The sequence below is a fragment of the Rhinatrema bivittatum genome, chromosome 7 (assembly GCF_901001135.1).
Source record: "Rhinatrema bivittatum chromosome 7, aRhiBiv1.1, whole genome shotgun sequence".
NCBI classification, from domain to species: domain Eukaryota; kingdom Metazoa; phylum Chordata; class Amphibia; order Gymnophiona; family Rhinatrematidae; genus Rhinatrema; species Rhinatrema bivittatum.
In genome coordinates, this window is record NC_042621.1 from 78,012,339 (window position 1) to 78,035,822 (window position 23,484).

Here is a 23,484-nt window from a genome sequence, read left to right on the forward strand (position 1 = left end):
CCGGGTCGCGCGATCGCCGCCGCGAGGTGGGGGCCCCTCTGACACACCTCAGGAGCTGTTCCCGCTTAGCGCGGGAGTGGCAGCCATTTTGACCACTGGCCGGGAAATTTCCAGGGAGACGGTGGGGGCTTCGTCTCTGCCTCCCGCGCTTTCCCCGCAGCGTGCCAAGGCGGGGGAGGTCCCCTCGGAGGGGATTCGGTCCCTGGAGGATTCGTGTAGCGATTCAGCGGATTCCGGAGAATTTTCTGAGGACTTTGCGCTGTTGCTGCGCAAAGTCCTCAGATATAAGCGCAGCAAGCGCATACGGGGGGATCTCTCGCGTGCGGCTGTCCGCAAGTCCCCACCACGGAAAAAGAAGGCCAGGAAGGGTGCGGAGATTGCCCAGGGCTCGTCCAGGGGGAAGCGACTTCCCCGGGGGCTCCCGCAAGAATCGGATTCCGAGGATTTCTCCGGAACAGATTCTGAGGCCTCCGAAGAGCCCCTGATGGGGGCCGGGACGGCAGCACTGGATGGAATGGCGCAGCCCAGTGCAGGGAAAAGTGCACAGGCCTTAGACGGGGATGACCCCAAGGTAGTTCGGCTATTCCGCAGGGAGGAACTGTCACCTCTCATCCCAGCCATTCTCCAGGAGCTGGGGATTGAGGCTCCCCCGGTGGTGGTCCGCCAGGAGGCGAATATGGATCCCGTTCTCCTCGGTCTCACAGGGCCGGCGGTCGCCTTCCCTTTTCATTTCTCGTCCACGGATATCCTATTCAAGGAATGGGATACTCCGGAGCTGGGTTTGACAGTCAGCAAGGCCATGGATAAACTTTATCCTTTACCGGAGGAGGCGCTGGAGCTCCTCAGACTTCCAAAGGTGGATTCGGCGGTGTCCGCTGTCACGAAGAGGTCTACCATCCCGGTCACGGGAGCTACGGCCCTCCGGGATATTCAAGACCAGAAGTTGGAGGTACAACTCAAAAAGATTTTTGAGGTTTCCGCCCTGAGAGTGCGAGCCGCCATTTGCACGAACTTCGCCATGCGAGCTAGTCTGCGCTGGGCCCAGGTTCTGCAGGCTAATGCAGGTCTCTCTCCGGAGGAGGCTTCCCAAACAGATAGGTTGGAAGCGGCTATTGCATATGGGGCTGATGCGCTCCATGATCTTTTACGCACTTCAGCTAGGTCCATGGTTTCGGCAGTGTCGGCACGCCGTCTCCTTTGGCTGCGCAACTGGGCAGCGGATGGTTCGTCCAAGGCTCACCTTGGGGCGTTACCCTTCAAAGGGAAATTGCTGTTCGGAAAGGAGTTAGATGACTTGATGGTTTCGCTAGGTGAGAACCGAGCGTTTAAGCTGCCAGAGGATAGGGCCCGGGCACGCTCTTCGTTTTCCAGCAGAGCTCGTTTCCGGGGTCCCCGAAAGTCCAGGCCGCAAAGATCCACCGGGTCCTCTTATAGACCGTCCTCTTCTTGAAACACTCACTGGCAGCAGTCCTTTCGAGGCAAACGCTTTGGCAGGCAAGGAGGGGCCCCATCGGGTGCGGGGTCCAAGCCTTCGCAATGAAGTTCGGCCGGCCCATCCCTCCTTGCATCCTCAGCACGTTGTCCCAAACGTGGGGGTGCGTCTATCCTTGTTCCTCGAGGTATGGGCCAGCATTACGTCGGATCAGTGGGTCCTCAATGTGATAAGACACGGCTACGAGTTAGATTTTGCTCGCATTCCAGCGGACAAGTTCCTGATCTCGCCCTGCAAGGATCCCAAGAAGAAGACGGCGGTGCTAGACACCATTCGAAAACTAGAAAGCTTGGGGGCCATCTCTCCGGTTCCGGCCGATCAGTACGGCAAGGGCCGTTATTCCATTTACTTCATAGTTCCCAAGAAAGACGGCACTTTCCGACCCATTCTGGATCTGAAAGGAGTCAACAGATGCCTTCGGGTCCCTCACTTCAAGATGGAGACCATTCGTTCGGTGATCGCATCAGTGCGGCCAGGCGAATTCCTTGCGTCACTAGATCTCACAGAAGCATACCTTCATGTGGGCATCCAACCAGCGTTCCAGCGGTTCCTGCGGTTTTGCATTCTGGGAAGACACTTCCAGTTCCGGGCTCTTCCGTTCGGCCTGGCGACAGCGCCTCGGACATTCACGAAAGTGATGGTGGTGGTGGCGGCGCACTTACGTCGGGAAGGCCTCCTGGTTCACCCTTACCTCGACGATTGGCTGATTCGGGCGAAGTCAGAGAGCTTGTGTCGGCAGGCGGTAGCCAGGGTGCTACAATTCTTGCAGTCCCTGGGCTGGGTGGTCAACTACAACAAGAGTCATCTGGAACCCACTCAGTCCTTGGAGTATCTTGGAGCCGTTTTCGACACAAAACGGGGCAGAGTGATTCTCTCTCAGGAACAGATATGCAAACTATAGTCTCAGGTGCGACGTCTTTTGTCTCAGCACCGTCCGCGAGTCTGCGATTTCCTGACGGTTCTCGGATCTATGGCCTCCACGCTGGCGTTAGTCCCTTGGGCGTTCGCTCACCTGCGGCCGCTGCAGTCTTCATTACTTTCCCGCTGGAAACCGATTTCAGAGGAATTTTATCTTCCATTGCCTCTCGAGAGTCAGGCGCGCTCCAGCCTGGGCTGGTGGCTGGATTCCAAACATCTCTCCTGTGGAGTATCTCTTCTCCTTCCCAACTGGACAGTGGTGACCACGGATGCCAGTCTTTCCAGTTGGGGTGCAGTTTGCCAAGGGAAATCGGTTCAGGGTCTGTGGTCAGAAGATCAGACCCGGTGGTCTATCAACCGCCTAGAGTCCAGGGCGGTCCGTCTGGCATTGCAAGCTTTTCTACCCCTCATACGAGAAAAGGCGATCTGAGTATTGTCGAACAACGCTACCACCGTGGCTTACATCAATCGCCAGGGCGGAACGAAAAGCCCTCAAGTAGCGGATGAAGCGCGTTCCTTGATGGCCTGGGCAGAGCGGCATCTCGGCGATCTCGCTGCATCTCACATAGCAGGAGTCGACAATGTCCAGGCGGACTTCCTCAGCCGACACCACCTGGATCCTGGAGAGTGGGAGCTGGCGGACGAAGCGTTTCTTCTCATTTGCAGGACTTGGGGAACGCCCCAAATGGACCTGATGGCCACGTGGAACAACTCAAAGGCTCCGAGATTTTTCAGTCGACGCCGAGAAAGAGGAGCAGAAGGGGTCGACATGTTAGCTCTTCCCTGGCCAGCGGAGGTGCTACTGTATGTGTTCCCACCATGGCCCATGATCGGCAAAATCCTGCGGCGCATAGAATTGCACCCGTCCAACGTGATCATGGTGGCGCCGGAATGGCCGCGCCGTCTGTGGTTTGCAGATCTGATCCAATTGTCGGTGGCGCCGCCCCTTCGTCTACAGGGGTTTCCGGGGCTCCTTCGTCAGGGCCCCGTCTGTTTAGAGGATGCGGATCACTTCTGTCTCTCGGCATGGCTTTTGAGAGGAATCGATTGAAGCACAAAGGTTACTCAGATGCAGTAGTTGCCACGTTGCTGAGATCCAGGAAGCAGTCTACATCTCTGGTTTATGTTAGAGTCTGGGTAGTTTTTGAAGAGTGGTGCGTAGAGCGGGGTCTGGATCCCACTTCCGCTACTATTCCTGATATTTTGGCTTTTCTCCAGGCTGGGCTGGCCAAAGGTTTAGCATGCAGTTCCCTACGGGTCCAAGTAGCGGCGCTTGGTTGTTTGCGTGGTAAAGTCCGGGGAGTCTCCCTGGCTCTCCACCCTGATATCTCCCGTTTTCTTAGGGGAGCGAAACACCTCCGTCCTCCTTTGCGGTTCCCTTGTCCGTCTTGGAACCTCAACTGGGTGCTCTCGGCCTTATGCTCAGCTCCGTTTGAGCCGCTGAAGCGTTCTACGATCAAAGATCTCACGTTGAAGACTGTATTCCTGGTAGCGATTGCGTCGGCTCGTCGAGTTTCCGAGTTGCAGGCTGTGTCCTGTAGGGAGCCCTTCTTGCGCATTTCCGATTCGGGGGTTTCCTTGCGGACCGTTCCCTCATTTCTGCCTAAGGTCGTATCGGCTTTTCATTTGAATCAATCAGTTGAACTTCCCGCTTTTGCAGTAGGGGAGCATTCTGACCCAAAATCGAGGGACTTGAGAGAGCTAGATGTGCGGAGGTCTCTTCTTCGCTATCTAGAGGTCACAAATTCCTTTCGGTTGACGGATCATCTGTTTGTGTTGACGTCGGGTCCGAAGAAAGGTTCTGCTGCGTCCCGCACGACGATCGCCCGTTGGCTCAAGGAGGCCATTGGTTCCGCATACATTTTGCGCGGTAAATCACCGCCGGTGGGTCTTCGTGCTCATTCAACGAGGTCTCATGCTGCGTCTTGGGCGGAATCTTCTCAGGTGTCGCCTCAAGAGATTTGCAGGGCGGCTACCTGGAAATCGTTGCATACCTTCATTAAACATTACCGGTTGGATGTTCAGGCTACTGATGCTGGGGGATTCGGAGAGAGAGTACTCCGAGCGGGACTCTCTGCTTCCCGCCCTCGGTAACTTAGCTCTGGTACATCCCAGGTGTCCTGGACTGATCCTGGTACGTACAGGGAAAGGAAAATTAGTTTCTTACCTGATAATTTTCGTTCCTGTAGTACCAAGGATCAGTCCAGGATCCCACCCGCAGTGCTGCGCTATAGTAATGGAGAGTCCGCTCATTGTTGTTTTTTAGTACGCTGACCCCTTGTTTTGTTCGCTCTCCCTGTTGGGGAGTCTGTTTTTCCTGTAGGGGTGTTGGAGTTATTTCGTTTACTTAGCAAGTTTCTATGGTTAGCTATGTTGTCTTATGGATTTTTCTACTTTGACATTACGTATGACTGAGGGGCTGTGACTGGCACAGGGGCATATATGGCTCCGCCCACAAGTTTTAGTCTGTCTCCATCTACTGGTGCGGAGTCACAACCCAGGTGTCCTGGACTGATCCTTGGTACTACAGGAACGAAAATTATCAGGTAAGAAACTAATTTTCCTTGACTGATTATTGGGAGAGGTTACATGGACAGAGGGTGGACTTGGAGTGGTGCCTGCTAATTGCATGGTTGAGGGGCTGAATTATAGGTAAGGCTAGTGAGCTACAGGTAGCTGGACTGCAGTCAAAAGAGGGCATGTAGCCCAAACTACTAGGATTTTGTTTAGGGTTGTGTTTTAGTTTTGCCTCTCATTCCAGCTTCTCTATATTATCCATTTTCCCTACAGCCTCTGGTATAACTGAATTCTCAGTTTTTATTCTTGCTATATAATTTTCGGCCTTTATCAGGCCTTTAAATAGATTGCTCTAGTTCTCTGGCTAACTGTTCATTCTGTCCTCTCAAACATATCTCTAAAGATGCTAATGAGCCTGCTTTGTCTGACACATGTTTTAACTTGGCTGTAAGCATTTGAGTCTGCTCCAGCAAATCAGGTGCTTAGCCAGGCTTTTTGGTTGCCATTAACAGTATCAACATTGCCCTACTCTCCTCTTATCTGTTCCCTGTATGTACCCAGATCAGTCCAGACTCCTGGGTTTTGCCTCTCCTCCAGTAGATGGAGACAGAGAGAAAGTTTTACTGACACTGCCACTTAACACTTGGTGCCACCTGTACTCTCTCAGTATTTCTTTGTCTCCAGCAGATGGTGGAGGTGCAAAGCCTGCAGTCTGAGTTAAAAAAAACAAAAAAAACCCCCAAATAATAATAATATAGAACTGCAGTTTTCAGCATTGTTTGCCTCCCAAGGGGTTGTAAGGTCCTGTTGGGACCGGGACCCTGGTTTTTCAGATGGATGATCAGGGGGTCGGGGACCTTTTCGTAGCTTGCTCCTTTTTCGCCAGACAGGGCTGAAAACAGGGGAGTCCTGGTTCACTCATCCTGAGGGACGGCCGGAGCCTGCAGCAATTCTTGAGGGAAGTGCTTTCTTTATTATTTGTTAAAGTTTTTGTTTAAAAAAAAAAATTATTACAGCAGAAGGGGGTTGCTGTGGGACAGCAGGTTTTGTGATCCCGGTTCTGCTTCCTTCTCGTTCAGCTCAGTCAGTTTCTCCCTGTTCCTCAGACTGTTTGTCTTTTGCTGCCTGGCACCAATATCAATGCTGTGTGGTGCGGCTTGTGGAGACGTGCATGCATCTCTCATGCAACGGCTTATGCTCCCGATGCTTCTCTGGTGGGGAGGGCACTTCAGTGAGCATGACAGGGGAAAAGTCGGCCAGGCGCCGTGAGCCTGGGAGACTCGCTGGCACGGCAGCCTGCAGATAGTCCCTTCCTGCTGAGCGCAGGAACGGCGGCCATTTTATCAAAATTCAGGACTCGCGGAGGGGGATGGAGATTTCCCCCCTCCTTTATCTCCGGTGGTGGGGACCTCCAAGTGAAGAGGAACCTGAAGAAGATTCAGATGACTCTTCTGCCTTCTCTTCAGATTTTGTTCTTTCACTGCACAAAGCCTATAAGGCCAGGAAGTCTGCAAGACTCAGACCTGAAAAGGGGGCTCCTGTAAGGCCAGCAAAAAGATCCAGGCCCTCCAGGGATCTGGGGGTCAAGAGGGTCAGGCGACTCCTGAGAGCCACGGTGCCGCCGCCTGCCGCAGACAGCTCCTCTGAAGCTTCTGAAAAGGATAATCAGCAAGTGCAGGACCCTCTGGTCTGATCCGGGCTTGGTGGATCAGGACCCGGATTAGGCATTATCAAAGAGCTTGGCAGTCAATGGAGATGATCCTAAGTTGGTACGGTTGTTCCACAGGGAGGAGCCGTGTCCTCTCAATTCCACAGTTCTGGAGGAACTGGGCATAGAGGTCTCACGAGAGAATTCCGAATTGGGAGCAGTAGACTCTGTCATGGTTGGCCTTTGGGGTCCAATGAGGTATTTTCCTTTTCATAAGTCATTTAGCGCGTTGCTGATCTGGGAGTGGGATACTCCAGACACAGGCTTAAATGTCAGCAGAGCCATGGATAAGTTGTATCCATTGCTGGAGGATGCACTTAACCCTTTAAAGGTCCCGAAGGTAGATGCCTCCCTCTGGGTGGTTACCAAGAAGACAACTATTCCGGTTGCTGGCGCTACAGCTCTGAAGGACCTTAAGGATAGGAAGCTGGAAGTGCACCTCAAGAAGATTTTTGAGGTGTCTGCCCTTGGTGCTCTGGCTGCTATATGTAGTACTTTATGTTGAGAGCAGGGCTTTGCTGGGTGTGGCAGTTGCAGGCGGATAAGTCTTTGTCTGACTCTGAGTCTCAACAGGCAGAGCGGCTGGAAGCCATTGTGGCATATAGTGCTGATGCTTTGTATGATCTTCTCAGGACCTCCTCCAGGACTATGATGTTGGCAATTTTGGCCCAGAGATTCCTCTAGTTGAGGAATTGGTTGGCTGATGTTTCCTCCAAGTCTCAGTTGGGATCTTTGCCCTTTAAGGGGAAATTGCTTTTTAGTAAAGATTTGGAGGAGATGATCAAGTTCCTCAGTGAGAACAAGGTTCATAAGTTGCTGGAAGATAAGCCTAGGAGGAAAGAAAGGCTCCTTTCCTCCTAGTTTCTGCTTCAGAGGAAGTCGAAGATTTCGGGTGCCCAGAGCATCAGAAACTGAGGCAGTTCTCAGGCAGATAACTGACCTGGAGTCGGTCCTTTTGTGGCTGTTGGTCCGGCAGAGATGGCTCTTCCCAGGGTGGACGTGGAGTCAAACCATCCCAATGATAAGAGTCCGGTCCACTCCTCTGTTCCAGTGATAGGGGGCCGTCTGGCTCTATTCTATGAGGAGTGGACCAAAATCACATCAGGCCAGTGAATGTTAAGCATGTTAAAATAAGGTTATGCTTTAGAATTTGCTCAGCCACTAACAGATTTGTTTTTTGGTTTCCCCGTTCACTTATGAAGAGAAGAAACTGGTGGTACAAGACACTGTTCGTCGCTTGCGCAATCTGGAAGCCATTGTTGCTGTCCCCCAGGAGGAGCAAGGGATAGGCCGCTATTCCATTTATTTCATAGTTCCCAAGAAGGAGGAATGTTCTGTCTAATCCTCGATTTAAAAAAGGTGAACATGGCTCTAAAGATTCCTCTGTTTAATATGGAAACCCTGCATTCAGTGATTGCTGTAGTGCACAAGGGGGAGTACCTAGCGTCGCTGGATTTAACCGAAGTGTACTTGCACATAGGAATCTGGCCCGATCATCAGAGATATAAGATTCATAATTCTGGGGGAGCATTTTCAATTTTGCACTCTTCCCTTTGGTCTGGCGACTGCATCCAGGACCTTTACCAAGGTAATGGTCGTGGTGGATGCAACTCTCCAGAGAGAGGGGGTTCTGGTCCACCCCTATCTGGACAACTGGCTGATTTGGGTGAAGTCTGAATCATTTATCAGAGGGCAATGGATTTAATCCTCTGGCACTTGAGATCGTTGGGGTGGATATTCAATCTATCCAAGAATCATCTTGTTCCTTCCCAGAGTTTGGAATTCCTGGGGGCGTGTTTCGATACCAGTGTGGGAAGATGTTCCTCATCGAAGAGCGGATTTCCAAATTGCAAGCTTAGGTTCACGGAGTGTTAGAAAAGCATGTACCCAAGGTCTATGGCTTCCACCTTGGAGTTGGTTCCAAGGGCATTTGCTCATATGAGGCCTCTACAATCTGCTTTACTATCTCGCTGGGACCTGAGGGGTTGCAGGTGACACCTTGTCAGTAAAACTTTCTCTGTCTCCATCTGCTGGCGGTGAGGCAAAACCCAAGTTTGGACTGATCTGTGGTTACTACAGAACCAGTCTCCCGCCCTGAGGAAGGGGGAATCAAGGAGCCCAATGAGACCATTTTGAACTTTTCTCTGACCAGAAATCGGTTCAACTTCCTCAGGTCCAGAATGGGCCGAAAGCCACCAGTTTTCTTGGGAATCAGGAAATACCTGGAGTAGAATCCAACACCCTGCTGGCTTGGCGAAACTGGTTCGACTGCCCGAGCCATTGAGAAGGCGGAGAGCTCTACTTGAAGTATCTGCAGGTTCCCTACTGCTGTCCACCATGGACATAGAGGAGAGTGGGGTGGAACTAATTGGAAATGCCATCTGTACCCCTGGAACACAATGGATAGGACCCAGACATCCAATTTAATTGAAGTCCATCGGTCTGTGAATAACTGCAGTTGACAACCCCCCCCCCCCCCAACTGGGGAGTTGACACCAAGGGGCAGGGGAGGCTGACTCATGCCCCCTGGCTGCTAGTCAAAGTCCCATGACGGGGGTCTGCGGCAGGGCTGGGATTGGATGGGGCATGTCCTCGGTCTTGCCGGAGGCCGTTGAGGTCTTTTTCTAGGGACTGGCAGGTAGTACTTGCATGGCTGGTAAAAAGGCCACCTCGGATACTGCCTAGGGGGCTTCTTGGGAGACTGGGTGTCTGATGTACTGGCTGATAACTTTTGAAGGGTCTTGTGATAGTCCTTCAGTTGTGCCACCGCCTCTTTAATCCTATCCCCGAACAGGTTTTCACCCATACAAGGCAAATCTGCCAGGTGGTCCTGGACCTCCGGGTGCAGATCATAGGCACACACCCAAGCCTTACAGCAAGCCCCAGTGTTCGGTGCACAATTCTCATGGCCATCTCGAACACATTGTACACAGAGGGGACCTCATGTTTATCACACTCATGGCCCTGCTGTACTACCCTCTGAAACTCCTCTTGAATTTACTGAGGGAGGCATTCCCCCAACTCCTGGGCCTGTTTCCAGAGGTTCCTGTAGTATTGACCCATATAGAGCTGGTAACAAGCGGTCCTAGCCGCTAACATAGCGCCTTGAAACATCTGGCGTCCGAGACCATTCAGAGCCCTGTGCTGTCTGCCCATGGGGGGCTGAGGCATGAGTGTGTGCCTCTTCACCTTCTATCAAGGCCGATTCCACCACCACTGATTGGTAGGAGAGCTATTGGTGCTCAAACCCGGTGGAAGGCTGGACTAGATAAACTGCATCCATTTTGTGGTTCACCGGAGGAATGGAGATGGGGTGCTCCCAGAATCAGGCTACCAGCTCCTTAAACATATCATGGACTGGGACCACCACCACCTCTTTCGGGGCATCCAGGAATTGTAGGATCTCCAGCATCTTGTGCGTAGAGTCCTGCTCCGTTAACAGCTGAAAAGACCTCAACTCCACCATGGCATTAACGAACCCAGCGAAGGAGAGATCCTCCAAGGGGAATTTCCACTGCTTTTCTGGAGGAGAGGGCTCCGAGGGCAAATGCTCCGATTTCTCAGTGGAGGAAATGGATGCCTCCCCCTCCCAGGGATCATAAAAAGACTTCCTCTCACTTTGCACATCCAGAGATGTGGGGGGCCAAGCACCCAAATGTGCTCTAAGCGTTGAGCCAGGGGGCCGCACAGGCACCGTTGGAATCAAAGAGGGAACAGAGGGCACTGGAAAGGGCTTGAGGCTGTATGAGTGCCGATGGATCCATTGGCTTCGGAAATACCAGGGACACCAATGGTACCAAGGGCATCTGTTCCGATGGCCCTGGGAAAGCCAGAGGGTGGCAGGGCACCGCTGATCCTGACAGCCTGTCCTTGTCGAAAGGAATCGCTCACCGGAATGGGAACCAGTGGCAGCAGCAGCGATGCTCCTTTCAGCCAAGAAGGGGCTTGGGGCATTGGAGCCGGCTGTGTCAGCAAGACGCCGAGCAGCATATCCAGCTGCTCCAAAAGAGATGCAAGCACCATTGGAGTCAGCTCCTGCGATGGTGGCAGTCCCAGTGGAACTGGAAGCTCAATGCCCTGCAGGGTCCAGCCAACTGCTAACCGCATGCTCCTCTCCAACTCCTCCTCAAAAACTGCCGAGGATAAAACGGCTTGAGGAGCAGACAGCGGAATCGCAGTGACCCTCAAGTCACGGGGAGACACTGAACCCTCCACCAGTGCAGGTGGAGACTGCCAAGAGTCCTCAGAAGGACCGGAGGGAGTCCCTTCCTCCACACGAGACTGCTTTGGGGAGGCACTTATGTGGTCAGTGCCTGCCCATGGTCCGACTTGGAGGAAGATGAGTGGTGGCGATGCTTCCTTGACTTCTCCCGATGCTCCCCTCGGTTTTTACCTGGAACTGATGGTGATGGAGAAGAGCACGACCTAGAATAGATAGACATCGAACGTGCCCGGTCCCCCATCAGGACCACCAAGGAGTGGCAGTGCAGGCAACCCCAATGGGGTCGAGACCAGGACTTCATTCTCGAGCAGGGTAGAAATCCCAGACGCCGACAACGATTCAGAACTTTTAAGGCCGAACAGCTTCTCTATTTTATCTAAACGTGCCAGACGGCCCTTGGGGGTCATCTGGGCACAGAGATCGCACCCACAGACATCGTGTGATGCCCCCAGGCAAAGGACACAGACCTCGTGGGGATATAGTCCAGGGGCACAGGGGCCACTGGTGAAAGCCAGAAGATGCCATAGCAAAAAGAATGCGGCGCGCGGTTGATGGCCGGCGGCCACCTAGGGACGACACCATTGACAATCGACTGCGAGAACCCGAGAAACTTACCGAGATCGTAGAGAAAAATCACAGCGGGACCTGACGCCATGAAAAAAACTGCAAAAAAAACTGCAAAAAAGCAAAGAAACAAGCACAAGCTCCACGACCACAAGGCAAAAGCTTCACAGAAAGGAAGAGACTAAAGAGGGACCCTGCATGGACACGTGGTTAGTGGCATGCTCAGTGTGCCAGTCAAGGTTTCTAGAACTTGACAAAAGTTTTCCAGGATATCGGGGCTATGTGAATGCTGCCAGTGGGCAGTTCACATATACACTATCATAGACTCAAAGACACTTGAGTATTTCTTAAATTGATCTAAAACCTTGTAAATTTAGCAAAGTATTCTGTATTCTCCATGCTTAATAATATATTTTTAAGTCTACTTAAAATGCCCTTTATGCTTTATCTCCATCTTACCCTCCTAAGTTGAATTCCCTGCGCCATGGACAGTGGCCCAAGAGGCTTCAAGATGCTTTTCAGGGTCTGCTCTCCTCCATGACTTTGTCTGATCCTCTTGCTGGTCTCTGGAGAATTGCTTCCCAAAACCCCTTATTTTATAGAAATGTGTTATTTAACTCTGTAATACTTCTCAGTTCATTGGCTGGGCCTACCACTGAGAGAGGATGGTGCATGCAGTATCTCACAGTAGCCTCTAGAAGTAACAAGTCAGTCAAAAGCATGCAGGACCATATGATAAGGAGAATTTTAGAAATGACAAAGTTGAAAGCCTATGTCGGTGGTTCACAAACTTTTAGAATGAGTTTTCTTTCTCCTACCCCCTGGGCTTACGTTTCATATTCTTTATAGTAGCTTCCTGCTGCTGGCGGCGTTGCTGCAGCACTTGGTAGAGCAGCATGGGAGCACTGTGAAGGTGTGCTTCTGGTGCCCCCCTGTCTGTTACAGTGGTGCAGCTTCCTTTCTAAACAGGTAGTTGAAGGGACAGGCAGCAGTGTGAACTCCTCCGCTTTGAAATTTCCGGTGGGGGGAGAGAGAAGAAGAGAGAGATAAAATTCTAGCCTGTATGAAAACTTAGCAATACCCACATGTAAGCTTTTGGCACGTACTTACCCAGAGTTGTTGCTAAATTTGCACAATACCTTATGGGTAATTACAATTTAGGGTATTGCTTCAACAAGAAACATGTAAATACAAATTTATGAAGAATAAAGACAATCTAATCGCTAAATTAGTTGAATATTTTATGCATTTTCACTATGCTAGAAGAGAGCCTCACAAAAGAAATCTTTAATCAGATTCAAAGCGGGCAGAAAGTCTGTATAGATCAGCTCACAAACCATCAATACAGAATTCATAAATCGTTCATGGATGTGTTTTAAGGTAAATCACATCCCCGGCAAATATTCCTAGATATTTCCTTAAGAAGAGGGGCAAAAGAATATTGTACAATAAAATGCAGCCCACTCCGGGGAATTTCACATCCCATAAACTGTTGGGTTACCAATTCATATCAGTCAAGGTCCATGCTAAAGACTGTCAGCTTGTTGTACAAAAGCAATAATGGGCGGTCGCCATTACTACATCCGGTAGGTTTAATGATGCCCACTGTAATGCTTAAGTCTGCTTGTGAGTACATTTTCTGTTCCTCATCTCCTTGTTAGGTGCTCTTACCAGGTGCCATATAAGAACTAATAGAGGTAAACTAATGGGCTGGGGACTGTAAAAGTAGCTAAAGATCACGTTTTGGGGAGCCTTGCTTAAGGGTGACATCTACTGGGCAGATCCAGGGCTCATGATTGTGGGGTTTTGATGAGAGCCCTGGTGCCTGGTCCCTGGTCCAATACCATCACTGCAGTGACCAGACTAGATAAGTTGTAAGTAGGGAAAGGAATATAAAATAGGGCTTATAGTGCCAGATCCCAGCTTTGGTGCTGGGTAAGTTACAAGTAGAAAGGAGTAGAAGGGAATTGCTGGGTCAAAAAAAAAAAAAAAAAAGAAACTAGAAATGTTTTATGTAAATCCATTAGTTCTTGATACCAGCCTTATGACAAGAGCCAGCTGACTTATTAGTGCTCATTCTTGTGTTATCTGAAGGTGTACAGAAGTGTTTTGATAAAGAGTCGAAGGAGGAGGAGAAATTCTGGCAGCAGCGACAGCAGCGTTCAACAAGATTCTCCAACAGAGATGAGCAAAGACCCAAGTAAGCAACGTTTCCCACCCTGTCAAAATAACATCAAAACGTTTCTTAGTCACATAAGATGGTGACATTTTGGTTCAATATGATTCAACCCTTTCACTTCCAAGGTGTTTGCAGCTTCCATGGCTGCAGCAATATTATAGGGGTTTTGCAGTAACATTTTTTTCTTCCTGATTATCTAGGCAAACCACAGAATATTTCAGAACAGAAAGGGCTTTCTTCTGATGCTTTTTATCGCTAGCTAATTATATTTACCCATAAATTTTGTCTTTTCCTAGCGAGTAGCCAGATGGACTCAGGACCAGTGGGTTATGTGCTCCTCTGCTAGCAGATGGGAGAAGGAGTCAGATTTCAAAGCTGATGTCACCCTAGATATATCCCTGCCGTGACCTCAGCTCCCCAGTATCCCTCCGACTCCCTAGCAGATGTGGACACTATCCCCTCGCTAGCACAGTGCTAGCGGGATTAAAAAAAAAAAAAAAAGGAACGAGAGGCATTTTACCTTAAGAAGATTTAGCCCCGCTCTCCTGCGGTGATACCTAAGGGTCACTCCCCCAGTCGAGAATTCCTGAGGTGATTCCGATCCCTCAGAGGTGCCTTGGTCCGGTAGCCGGCTCCCGACGTGGACTTAGCCGCTGAAGCGGCTGAAAGGCAGCAGGTGCAAAGCAGAGCACGGCAGTGAAGGCCAAAGCCCTCTCCCCCACAGCTGGAGACCATCTCTGCACTCGGCCGGTAAGTGCTGAGACCAGGTAGGTTTAAAAAAAAAAAAAGTTAAATCCAGAGAAGAAGAAGGGCTCCGGCGAGTCTTCTCCGGTCTCCTGGCTCGGCGCACCATACTGACTCCGTCTCGATCCCAGCGAGGTAATAAGAAGGGGCTCCAAACGGGTTGAGCAGCCTTCGATGGGTTAGGCCCTGTTTTCGGCTCGGTGAGTCAGCCACAAGCAACCCTGACACCATCTTACACGCAGTAGGCTGCAGGACCATCTTTCTCCCTTCAGCCATCGGTACGCATGGGGCAGGCTGGTCTCTTGGGCGCACAACGTGCCCTTTTACAAGCGCATAGCCATGCGCCTAACTGCGCGCAGGACTGCACCTATGCATATCCAGGCACATTACTTGTTTGCACCGGACCCAAGCACACCGAGGCGATGGACCCAGCGGCAAAGAAGCTCAGACGACACTCCCTTTGCGCGGCCTGCCACATCAGAGCAGCACAGCCCGATCTGTAGTCCTGCCTGTGTCAACACTGTGAGGAAGCCCAGGGAGGACTAGATTCTCAAAAGTTTTCCAAGTCTGGTCCATCCCAGTCTGAGTACGGGTTGGCAATGACCTTATTCGACAGCTCCCTGGAACTGAGCAATTCCGAGATGGCATCCTCACCGCGAGATGGCTATCAGTAACCCCTACTCCGGCTCCCCAAGGGATAAAAATGGACCCAGGAGCCTTGTCTTTGTTGGAATTTTTCCAAGGACTTACAAGCCTTTGTTCAGGCACAGTCAGCCTCAGTCACAACTCGGGTGGAACCCCAGCCGTGGGCACCTGATCCCCCCCGGTTCTGTCTGGGGATCTTGAGACATGCCTCGCCTCCCCAGGCGTATCCCTGACAGGGACCCGGACACCACAGATGATGATGAGGGCTCACTGGAGGAAGGGGAAATCCTTCCAGGCCTGGAACCATACAGAACCATGCTTCGCTTCTTCCACAGGGATGAATTGCCAGCCCTTGTCTCCCAGACTCTGAAGACTCTGGGGATCCCAGGCACGGACCCTATGGTGGAACCAAGGAAAAACACCATCCTGGTGTCCCTTCATAAGGTCTCTTGCTATTTCCCGATGCTGGAAGCCATCCAGGAACTGAATGACCTGGAATGGGAGGCCCCGGAGGTGAACTTTAAAGGAGGGCAGGCTTTGGAAGCCTTGTACCCTCTGGAACCCACGACCAAGGAATGCCTGCGTTTCCCAAAATTGAACGCCATGGCCTGTGCCGTCTCGAAGCGAACAACCATTCCCATTGAGGGAGGGGCAGCAATGAAGGATGCTCAAGATAGCTGATTAGAATCCATCCTTAAGCAAGCCTTCGACGCGACAGCAATGACACTGCAAATCGCTTCCTGCTGCGCTCTGGTGGCTCACTCCTGCTTGCTTCTCTCTCAAGAGACAGATAGTTCTGAGCATACGCCGGAGAGGTGATCGAGCCTGCCACAACCTTCCTGGCAGATGCAAGCTCAGACTTAGTGTGTACCTCAGCCAGAGGAGTAGCCTTGGTAGTGGTGGCCAGAAGGCAATTATGGTTGCACAGCTGGTCACTAAAGGATCTAGGGAGGATCGAGGGCTGCTAGGAGGTAGCCATATCATTATTCCTTAACGAGGCAATTGGTGTGTGTTGGGGGGGAGGGGAGGGGTTTGGGTGTGGGGCCTAAGTGTGGGCATGTAAGCATTAGAATACAAGGAAGACATTCTGAGGAGGATTTTGGTTCAAGGAGACATCAACCTGCTTTTTAATTGGGATATGGGAGACAGTCACAATCTCCTTAGGGTGTGGATAAGGCTTTAGGGTGACAAAGGGTATTTTGATTGATGGGGGGCAATAACGTTTTTATCTTGGAATGTGAAAGGTCTCAACACATATACTAAGCGGAAGAGGTTGTTGTGGGATGCAGTACGAAGGGAGATGATATTCTCCTATGTCAGTAAACTCATTTACTGGAAAAATACGAAAGACTGATGTTCTCCAAACACTATCCAGTGCAGTTTTATGCCTTCGCTACTGCCACTTCCAAATATAGCAGATGGTGGATGCAGTCTCTGTACTGAAGGATTTGGAGGGGCAGATATCTGATTGTGAAATTTGTCAGGTAAAGGTATCTATACTATAGCTAATATCTATGGCCCTAATGTTGGTCAGAGAAAGTTTTTAGAGGGGTTCTCTGATATTTTGAACAATGGGCAGAAGCTTACATTATTGTTGGGAGGGGACTTTAATATTATGGGGTATCTATTCCTTGGTAATCGTGGTGGGAATGGGGGTGCTACAAAATCGAACAGACAGGGATTGAAATCCCTTATGGCTGTATGGGATTTGGTAGATGTGTGGTGACTTTTTCATCCTTCTGAATGAAATTCGACTCCAAAGCACTATTCTCCTTTGTATCATCTCTTATAAAACCTTTGCCCCCTATCATCCCTGACGAGCAAGCATCTAACAAAGCTACAGAACTAGCTATCTACTTTGATAAAAAGATAACCAACCTCCTCAAGCCTATCGCTACCCCCTAACTGAAAACCCCTCTCCCCAGCACTTCAACATCTACCAAGAGCTTCAACCTTACATCCTTCGAAACCCCATCTTCAATGGAAATTGAACTAATCCTTAAAAAGCTAAAACCTTCTTCTCACCCATTGGACGCAATACCCTCCAATCTTCTTTCCATTCCAAACACCATTTCTAAATCGTTAGCAGACATCATTAACTGCTCTTTAACTCAAGGAAAGGTTCCAGAACAACTAAAACTAGCCATCCTAAAACCCTTACTAAAAAAACCTAACCTCCCAACATCTGACCCTGCTAACTTCCGTCCAATTGCTAATCTTCCATTGATCTCCAGAGTCATGGAAAGAATTGTTAACAAACAACTGTCCGAATACCTTGAGGAGAACAACATACTCTCCCCCTTCCAGTTCGGATTCAGAAAATCTCAAAATACAGAAGCTTTACTAGCCTCATTATCAGACACCATCCTTCTTGCCCTCCTCGACTTATCCGCCGCTTTCGATACGGTCAATCATTCCATCCTTCTGGAGCGCTTATCAGATATCGGCATCCAAGGAGAGGCACACAGCTGGTTTAAATCATTCCTTGAGAACAGATTCTACAAGGTCAGGATTAATAATAGAGAATCAATCCCAATCAAATCAAACCTGGGAATCCCGCAAGGATCATCCCTCTCCCCCACGCTTTTTAACATTTATCTGCTGCCACTCTGCCAATTACTATCCAACCTCAAACTAAAGTATTATATTTTCGCTGACGACGTTCAAATTCTTCTTCCTATCACTGAATCCCTACAAAAAACTTGGGCACACTGGAACAGCTGTCTACAATCTATCAATAGTCTGCTTACCAGCCTGAACCTCATCCTTAATTCAAATAAGACTGAAATCCTCATCATCTCTCCAGACGATAATCACGCTCTCCTCAACTCCCATAGCGCATCACAATTTGCAAATGCATTCATCAACCACTCCTCCTCTGTCAGAGACTTAGGGGTTCGGCTTGATAACCTATTCAACCTAAAATCGTTCGTCCTCAATACAACTAAAGAATGTTTCTTTAAACTACAAGTTCTCAAAAATCTGAAACCTCTCCTACATTTCAGCGACTTCCGCTTAGTATTTCAGTCTATCATCCTTACAAAGTTAGACTACTGTAATTCTCTTCTCCTTGGCCTCCCTGCGATAACTATCAAACCTCTACAGATGGTCCAGAATGCTGCGGCTAGGATACTTACCAACTCAAACAAAAGAGCCCACATCACACCCAACCTGCACAGCCTTCACTGGCTTCCAATAAAATCCAGGATTACCTTCAAAGCCTTAATGATGATCCACAAGGACATTCACGACATAGCCCATCTCAAACTAAGCTCCCAATTCCGCCCGCACACATCTGATAGACCAATCAGAAACGCTTATAAAGGATCTCTATATGCACCACCGATTAAAAACCACATTAAGAAAACGCGCAATTTCTACAGCTGGGCCCACCCTCTGGAACTCTCTGCCACCGGAGCTCCGCCAAGAACCATGTCATCAAACATTTAAGAAACACCTCAAAACATGGCTTTTCAGACAAGCTTTCCCGGAGTCCCAAGAACACGCTGACACTGGTCAAAGGACATAACAGGATAAAGGACACTGGTCAAAGGACTTAACAGGACTTTATAGGGATCTTTGAGCATCCTCTTCCACCTCAGCACGTTCCACTCCCTCCCCGCCTCCTCTTCTTCTTTCCCTCCATCCATCAACCCTCTCGTCCTATCCGTCCCTCTATTCATGTCTACACGTGCCCTGGTCCCCCCTTACACACCTGGGGTCATCCTCCTCTAAGATAACCAACTATCTCACTTTACTAGATTCCTCCCATCTATTATACCCAATAGGAAATGCAAATGTTTTGATACCTTGGTTTTGTTCTTATAATCCTTAGGGCCCCCGTCTACGCCCTATATGGAAGGTACCCAGGTTCATAACGATAGTCTATTAAACGCCCTGTTTAATATAATGCCTGTTTATTAATGTTTTACTGTTCTATTTATTTTATTTTATAACACGCCTTGTTGTAATGTAACACCTTAGCTGCGATTGTTCTGTTTTAATGGAAACCGATTTGATTTGATATTTTTATCAAGAATGTCGGTATAAAAGAATTTTAAATAAATAAATAAATTACACCTTCTTCTCTAAGACTCATAATGTTTATTCTAGGATTGATTGATTTTTTTTTCTTAGTGGACAAAGCCTTAGTAAACAAGGTGGGGTCGTCAGGGATTGAACCAATCACTTGGTGAGGTCATGCAGCTGTTTGGATATCTCTAATTGGTCTGGATAACATTGGAGACAATGAGAGTATCTTGGATGACCCAGATTTTTGTGCGACTTTGTGTAAAGAGATGGGGGAATATCTGGCGGAAAATGAGAATGGTGAAGTCACCGTGGGCACATTATTCGGATTGTTTTAAAGTGGTTGCTCGGGATAAATTGATAGCTAGAGCATCCTATCTAAAGAAAGCAAAGGAGGAGTGTTGATTGTAATTACTAGGTCGTATAGCCAAGTTGGAGATTCACCATAAAAGGCAGGTTGACTCTCAGGGATGCAACTAGAGCAGCTAAGTGGAGAGTTGAAGTCTCTGGATATGAAGGAGATTGTGTTCCAAATGGATAGGGTTAAACAAGAATTTTTGAGGGGGGAAATGAGGCCAGTAGGTTATTAGCTAGGAAACTCAAAGTTTGGATCATGCAGAATCAAATTCTTAAACTTAAACTTAAAGGCAGAGGTAGGGTAATGGTATCAGAAAGTGAGAAAATAAGGGCTAGGTTTTCACAGTTTTATCATGAGTTGTACGCTACGCATTAGGATATTAATGCATTAGATATTACTGATTATTTAAGGGATTTAAATTTACCCAAAATAGATCATATATAGCAAGAAAGATTGAATAAAGAAATATTGGAATTTGAAGTCTTGCAAGTGAATAAAGAAATGAAGGTGGGTAAGGCTCTAGGGTTGGATGGGTTTTCGGCAGGATTTTATAAACAACTAAGTTCGGTGGTGGCACATCCATTGACAGTGGCATTTAATGACTTGCTGCTAACTGGCAAGATAGCTGCCGAAGCTAATAGAGCAGGCATTACAGTTTTGCTAAAGCCAGGGAGGGATGCGACCCTGTGTAGCTCATATCGACCCATTTTGCTCTTAAATCTAGATCTAAATATTTTGGCTAAAATTTTGGCCAACAGGTAGTGGACACTCTGATCCTCCCATATCAGACTGGTTTTATGCCAGGAAGGCTTGCTGCTGACATTGTGCGGAGGGTGATTAACTTTATTTGGAGGGCTCAGGAAACCCAGGTCTCGTTGGCTTTGCTAACGGTTGATGCTGAGAAAGCATTTGACCTGGATCACTGGGAATATCTGTTTTTTTTCTACTAGAGAAAATTTGTTTGAGAGGTAATTTTTCCACTTGAATACAAAATCTTTATCGTAACCTCATTGCTTAATAAAGATTAATGGTGGGTACTCCCAGGCTTTTCCCATTGGCTCTGGCAGTCGGCAATGTTGTCCACTTTCCCCACTACTTTTTGCACTATATCTTGAGCCATTGGCAGTTAAAATTCAGGAAACTGAAGAGATTCAAGGGATTAAAGTGGGGTATCAGGATTATAAACTTTTCTCGTTTGCCGATGATGTTCTGTTCACAATAGTGTTTCTGGAAACCTCCCTTCCTTTTCTTGTAGAGGAAATAGTGAAATTCATCAGAATTTCTGGGTATCTTATCAATTGAATGCTGGAAAATCAGAGTTTCTGAATATTTCTATGCCTGAGGAGGGGGTGGCTGTGATTAAAAGATGGTTCCCTTTTAAATTTCAGACTTCAGAAGTGAAATACTTAGGAGTGAAAGTGGGTGCGAATCTAAGTAGGATTTTTGCCATGAATTATGATTTCTGCGAATAAGCTTAAGTGGGAGAGAAATGACTTGTGACGGCTGGGAAGAGTAGCGGCCATAAAAATGAATATACTCCCCAAGTTGAATTATTTGTTCCAAATTTTACCCACTGATATTCCGGATGCCTGTCTATCTCTCTGGCTACGCAAACCTTTTCATGTCATGTGCCCCCTAGGGATGGCCGCCTAGGGCGGGGCGCCAGGTACTGTATTTGCCTAAAGACAGAGGGGGGCTGGGGGAGGTCCCTTGCCTGACCTGTTACTATCGCTCAGCACAGCTTTGATTCATTTTTTATTGGCATACTAGAGGCAAGGTAAAAAGATGGTATTCCTGCAGATATTTTCGTGTGGCTATCTAATAAAGCACAAGCGCTCCCTAGCTCTTTATCACCGCCGGTTGCTCTCACTCTAAAAATCTGGGAAAAGTGGAATTCTGATTTGGTGGGCAATAGATCCTATTTCTACAGAACCCCTATTTTTTTTTTTTAATAAAGATTTTACCCCAGGATGCTCTGCCAGGGTTGCGAGACATTGGGAAGAGAGGAGATTTAGTAGATTGGAACATCTTTGGAGTGGGTCTAAACCAAGAGAATTTCGGGAGGCGATCTCTGTTTTCATTTAGATTCTTCTGATTACTACCTTTATTTGCAGGTCATTCACTTTCTGTCGCAAAAGGTGGTTAAGGGGCGTTTGGGACAGGGAAAATCCCTTTTTGAAGGGTTTTGTGATAAGGCTCACTTATCACAAGGGGATTTTTAGAATATATAGCCTCTTAAAAAAAGAACTTAAATTACCTCTTCCACATATTTTGGGTTGGAAGAAAGATTTGCATTGCGAGTTGGGGGAATGGAGATGGGATTTATGTTTTGCTTTTGTTAAAAAGTGCTCCATCTCAACTTCAATAGTAGAAAACAGTTATAAAATGCTTTATAGATGGTATCTCACACCTGCTAAATTGCATTTGTTGTACTCCACCTTGGATGAGTCCTATTGGTGAAACTGTGGTTCGTAGGTACCTTTTTTACGTATGTGGTGGGACTGTCCTATGATATCGATATTCTGGGATAACATCGTAAGGATGATGCGTGAGATTGTGGGGATCACTGATCCTAAAGATCCCTTGTGTTTTCGATTCTGAACAGGAGTCTCATTTTCTCTTCAAATAATATCGGCTGCTAGAGGGGAGGTGGCATGTTACTGGAGCAAACCTTTGGTTCCGCCTAATCAGAGAGTTATTCAGAGGTTAGCCCGGATTTATTAAATAAACCGACTTACCGCAATTAAGCGGAAACAGCTTCCTGAATTTGAGAAATCATGGCAAAAGAAGTGCTAATTGCTGGCCTGTGAGATAGGTGGAAATGTGCAGTTATTCTGTGTCATTGTGCCTCAGGAGGAGGATGGGGTGGGATACACAAATAATGAAAACACTCATGATTCTTATTTTTACTCTTATTCTTTTAGTTGTGTGACATGCTCTGTCTTGTGGTCCTTAGATATTATTGATATTTTTGGGGATGGATAATTATATGAGAGGGATGACTGGTTTGAATTGATGGAATGATGTACTGTTTTTCATGCAATTGTATATGGTTGTGTTTTCTAATAAAATTTTGATTAAAAAAAAAAAAGCTGAAAATATAGATGTGAATATAGAATGCTGCTCTACTTTTAAACTGAAATCAGTCACTTTGCTTGCATGCCTCTCACTACTTCTGGGTGTTTTGTCTCGCTCCTCCTTTTCTAACAATATACTGAATATGATTGCAGCCAGCAGAGACTCCAGTCCAGTTATGAGATCCAGCAGCACCCTGCCAGTACCGCAGCCCAGCAGCGCACCTCCCACCCCGACGCGCCTTACAGGGGCAAACAGTGACATGGAGGAGGAAGAGAGAGGAGACCTAATCTACTTCTACAACTACATTTACACTGAGAAAATTAGAACATTTGCAATGAAATACTCCCAGACCAATTCCGTGAGTTTTTATTTACCTAATCGGAAATCCTGAATAAAGACCAGAATGATATCTATCAAGGGAAGCATCTGTCAGCTTATTCTAGTTCTAAAATATTAATTGCCAAGGAAAACAGTTTCCACTACCATCTGTGGTAAACACACAAGTCATTCTCAAGGGTTGGCTGGCATTCAGCACATCTGTATTGATTATAGCTAATTTTATCAGATCAGTCAAACTAAACAATATATGTTTTTTCAAAATGTCACAATACCATTACAACAAAATCCAGACCACTGTACTGGAAGTAACAACTAACATGACACATAACATGCCAAAGTGCTTGCTGGGCAAGAAAATGCAATGCTTGGGTTCTTGGAGGATTTCTCATCAAAATAATGTTTAAAGTAATTCTGTATTCCACATTGGCCTAACGTAAGAAGTAAAAATAAATCATATTCCCAAAGTTTCTGCTAAGAAATCTGACTTGATTTGCTTTAAGTCAGTTAGTATTTATTGCATGTTACCCATGCTCATTATAATGTTATACAGATATTAAACTGTGGTACTGTGTCCTGCTAGGATCTTTTTATAGGGAAAGTTTCATCAGTCACAACTATACAACCTTGAAGGGAAGGAAGCCATGACGGGATTAATTAATTCTAGCAAAATATGCCAGGGATCCTGTAAAAA

General features: G+C 47.9%; 1 protein-coding gene across 4 annotated transcripts in view; it reads left to right on the forward strand.

The window, feature by feature from the left end:
* RBL2 (RB transcriptional corepressor like 2) overlaps positions 1–23,484 on the forward strand; it is a 171,577-nt gene that overhangs the window by 116,970 nt on the left and 31,123 nt on the right. For all 4 annotated transcript variants that reach the window (XM_029608552.1, XM_029608551.1, XM_029608553.1 and 1 more), the window contains 2 exons: positions 13,516–13,621; positions 22,607–22,812. In XM_029608552.1, coding sequence (XP_029464412.1) covers positions 13,516–13,621; positions 22,607–22,812 — 312 coding nt within the window. The remainder of the gene's footprint in view (positions 1–13,515; positions 13,622–22,606; positions 22,813–23,484) is intronic.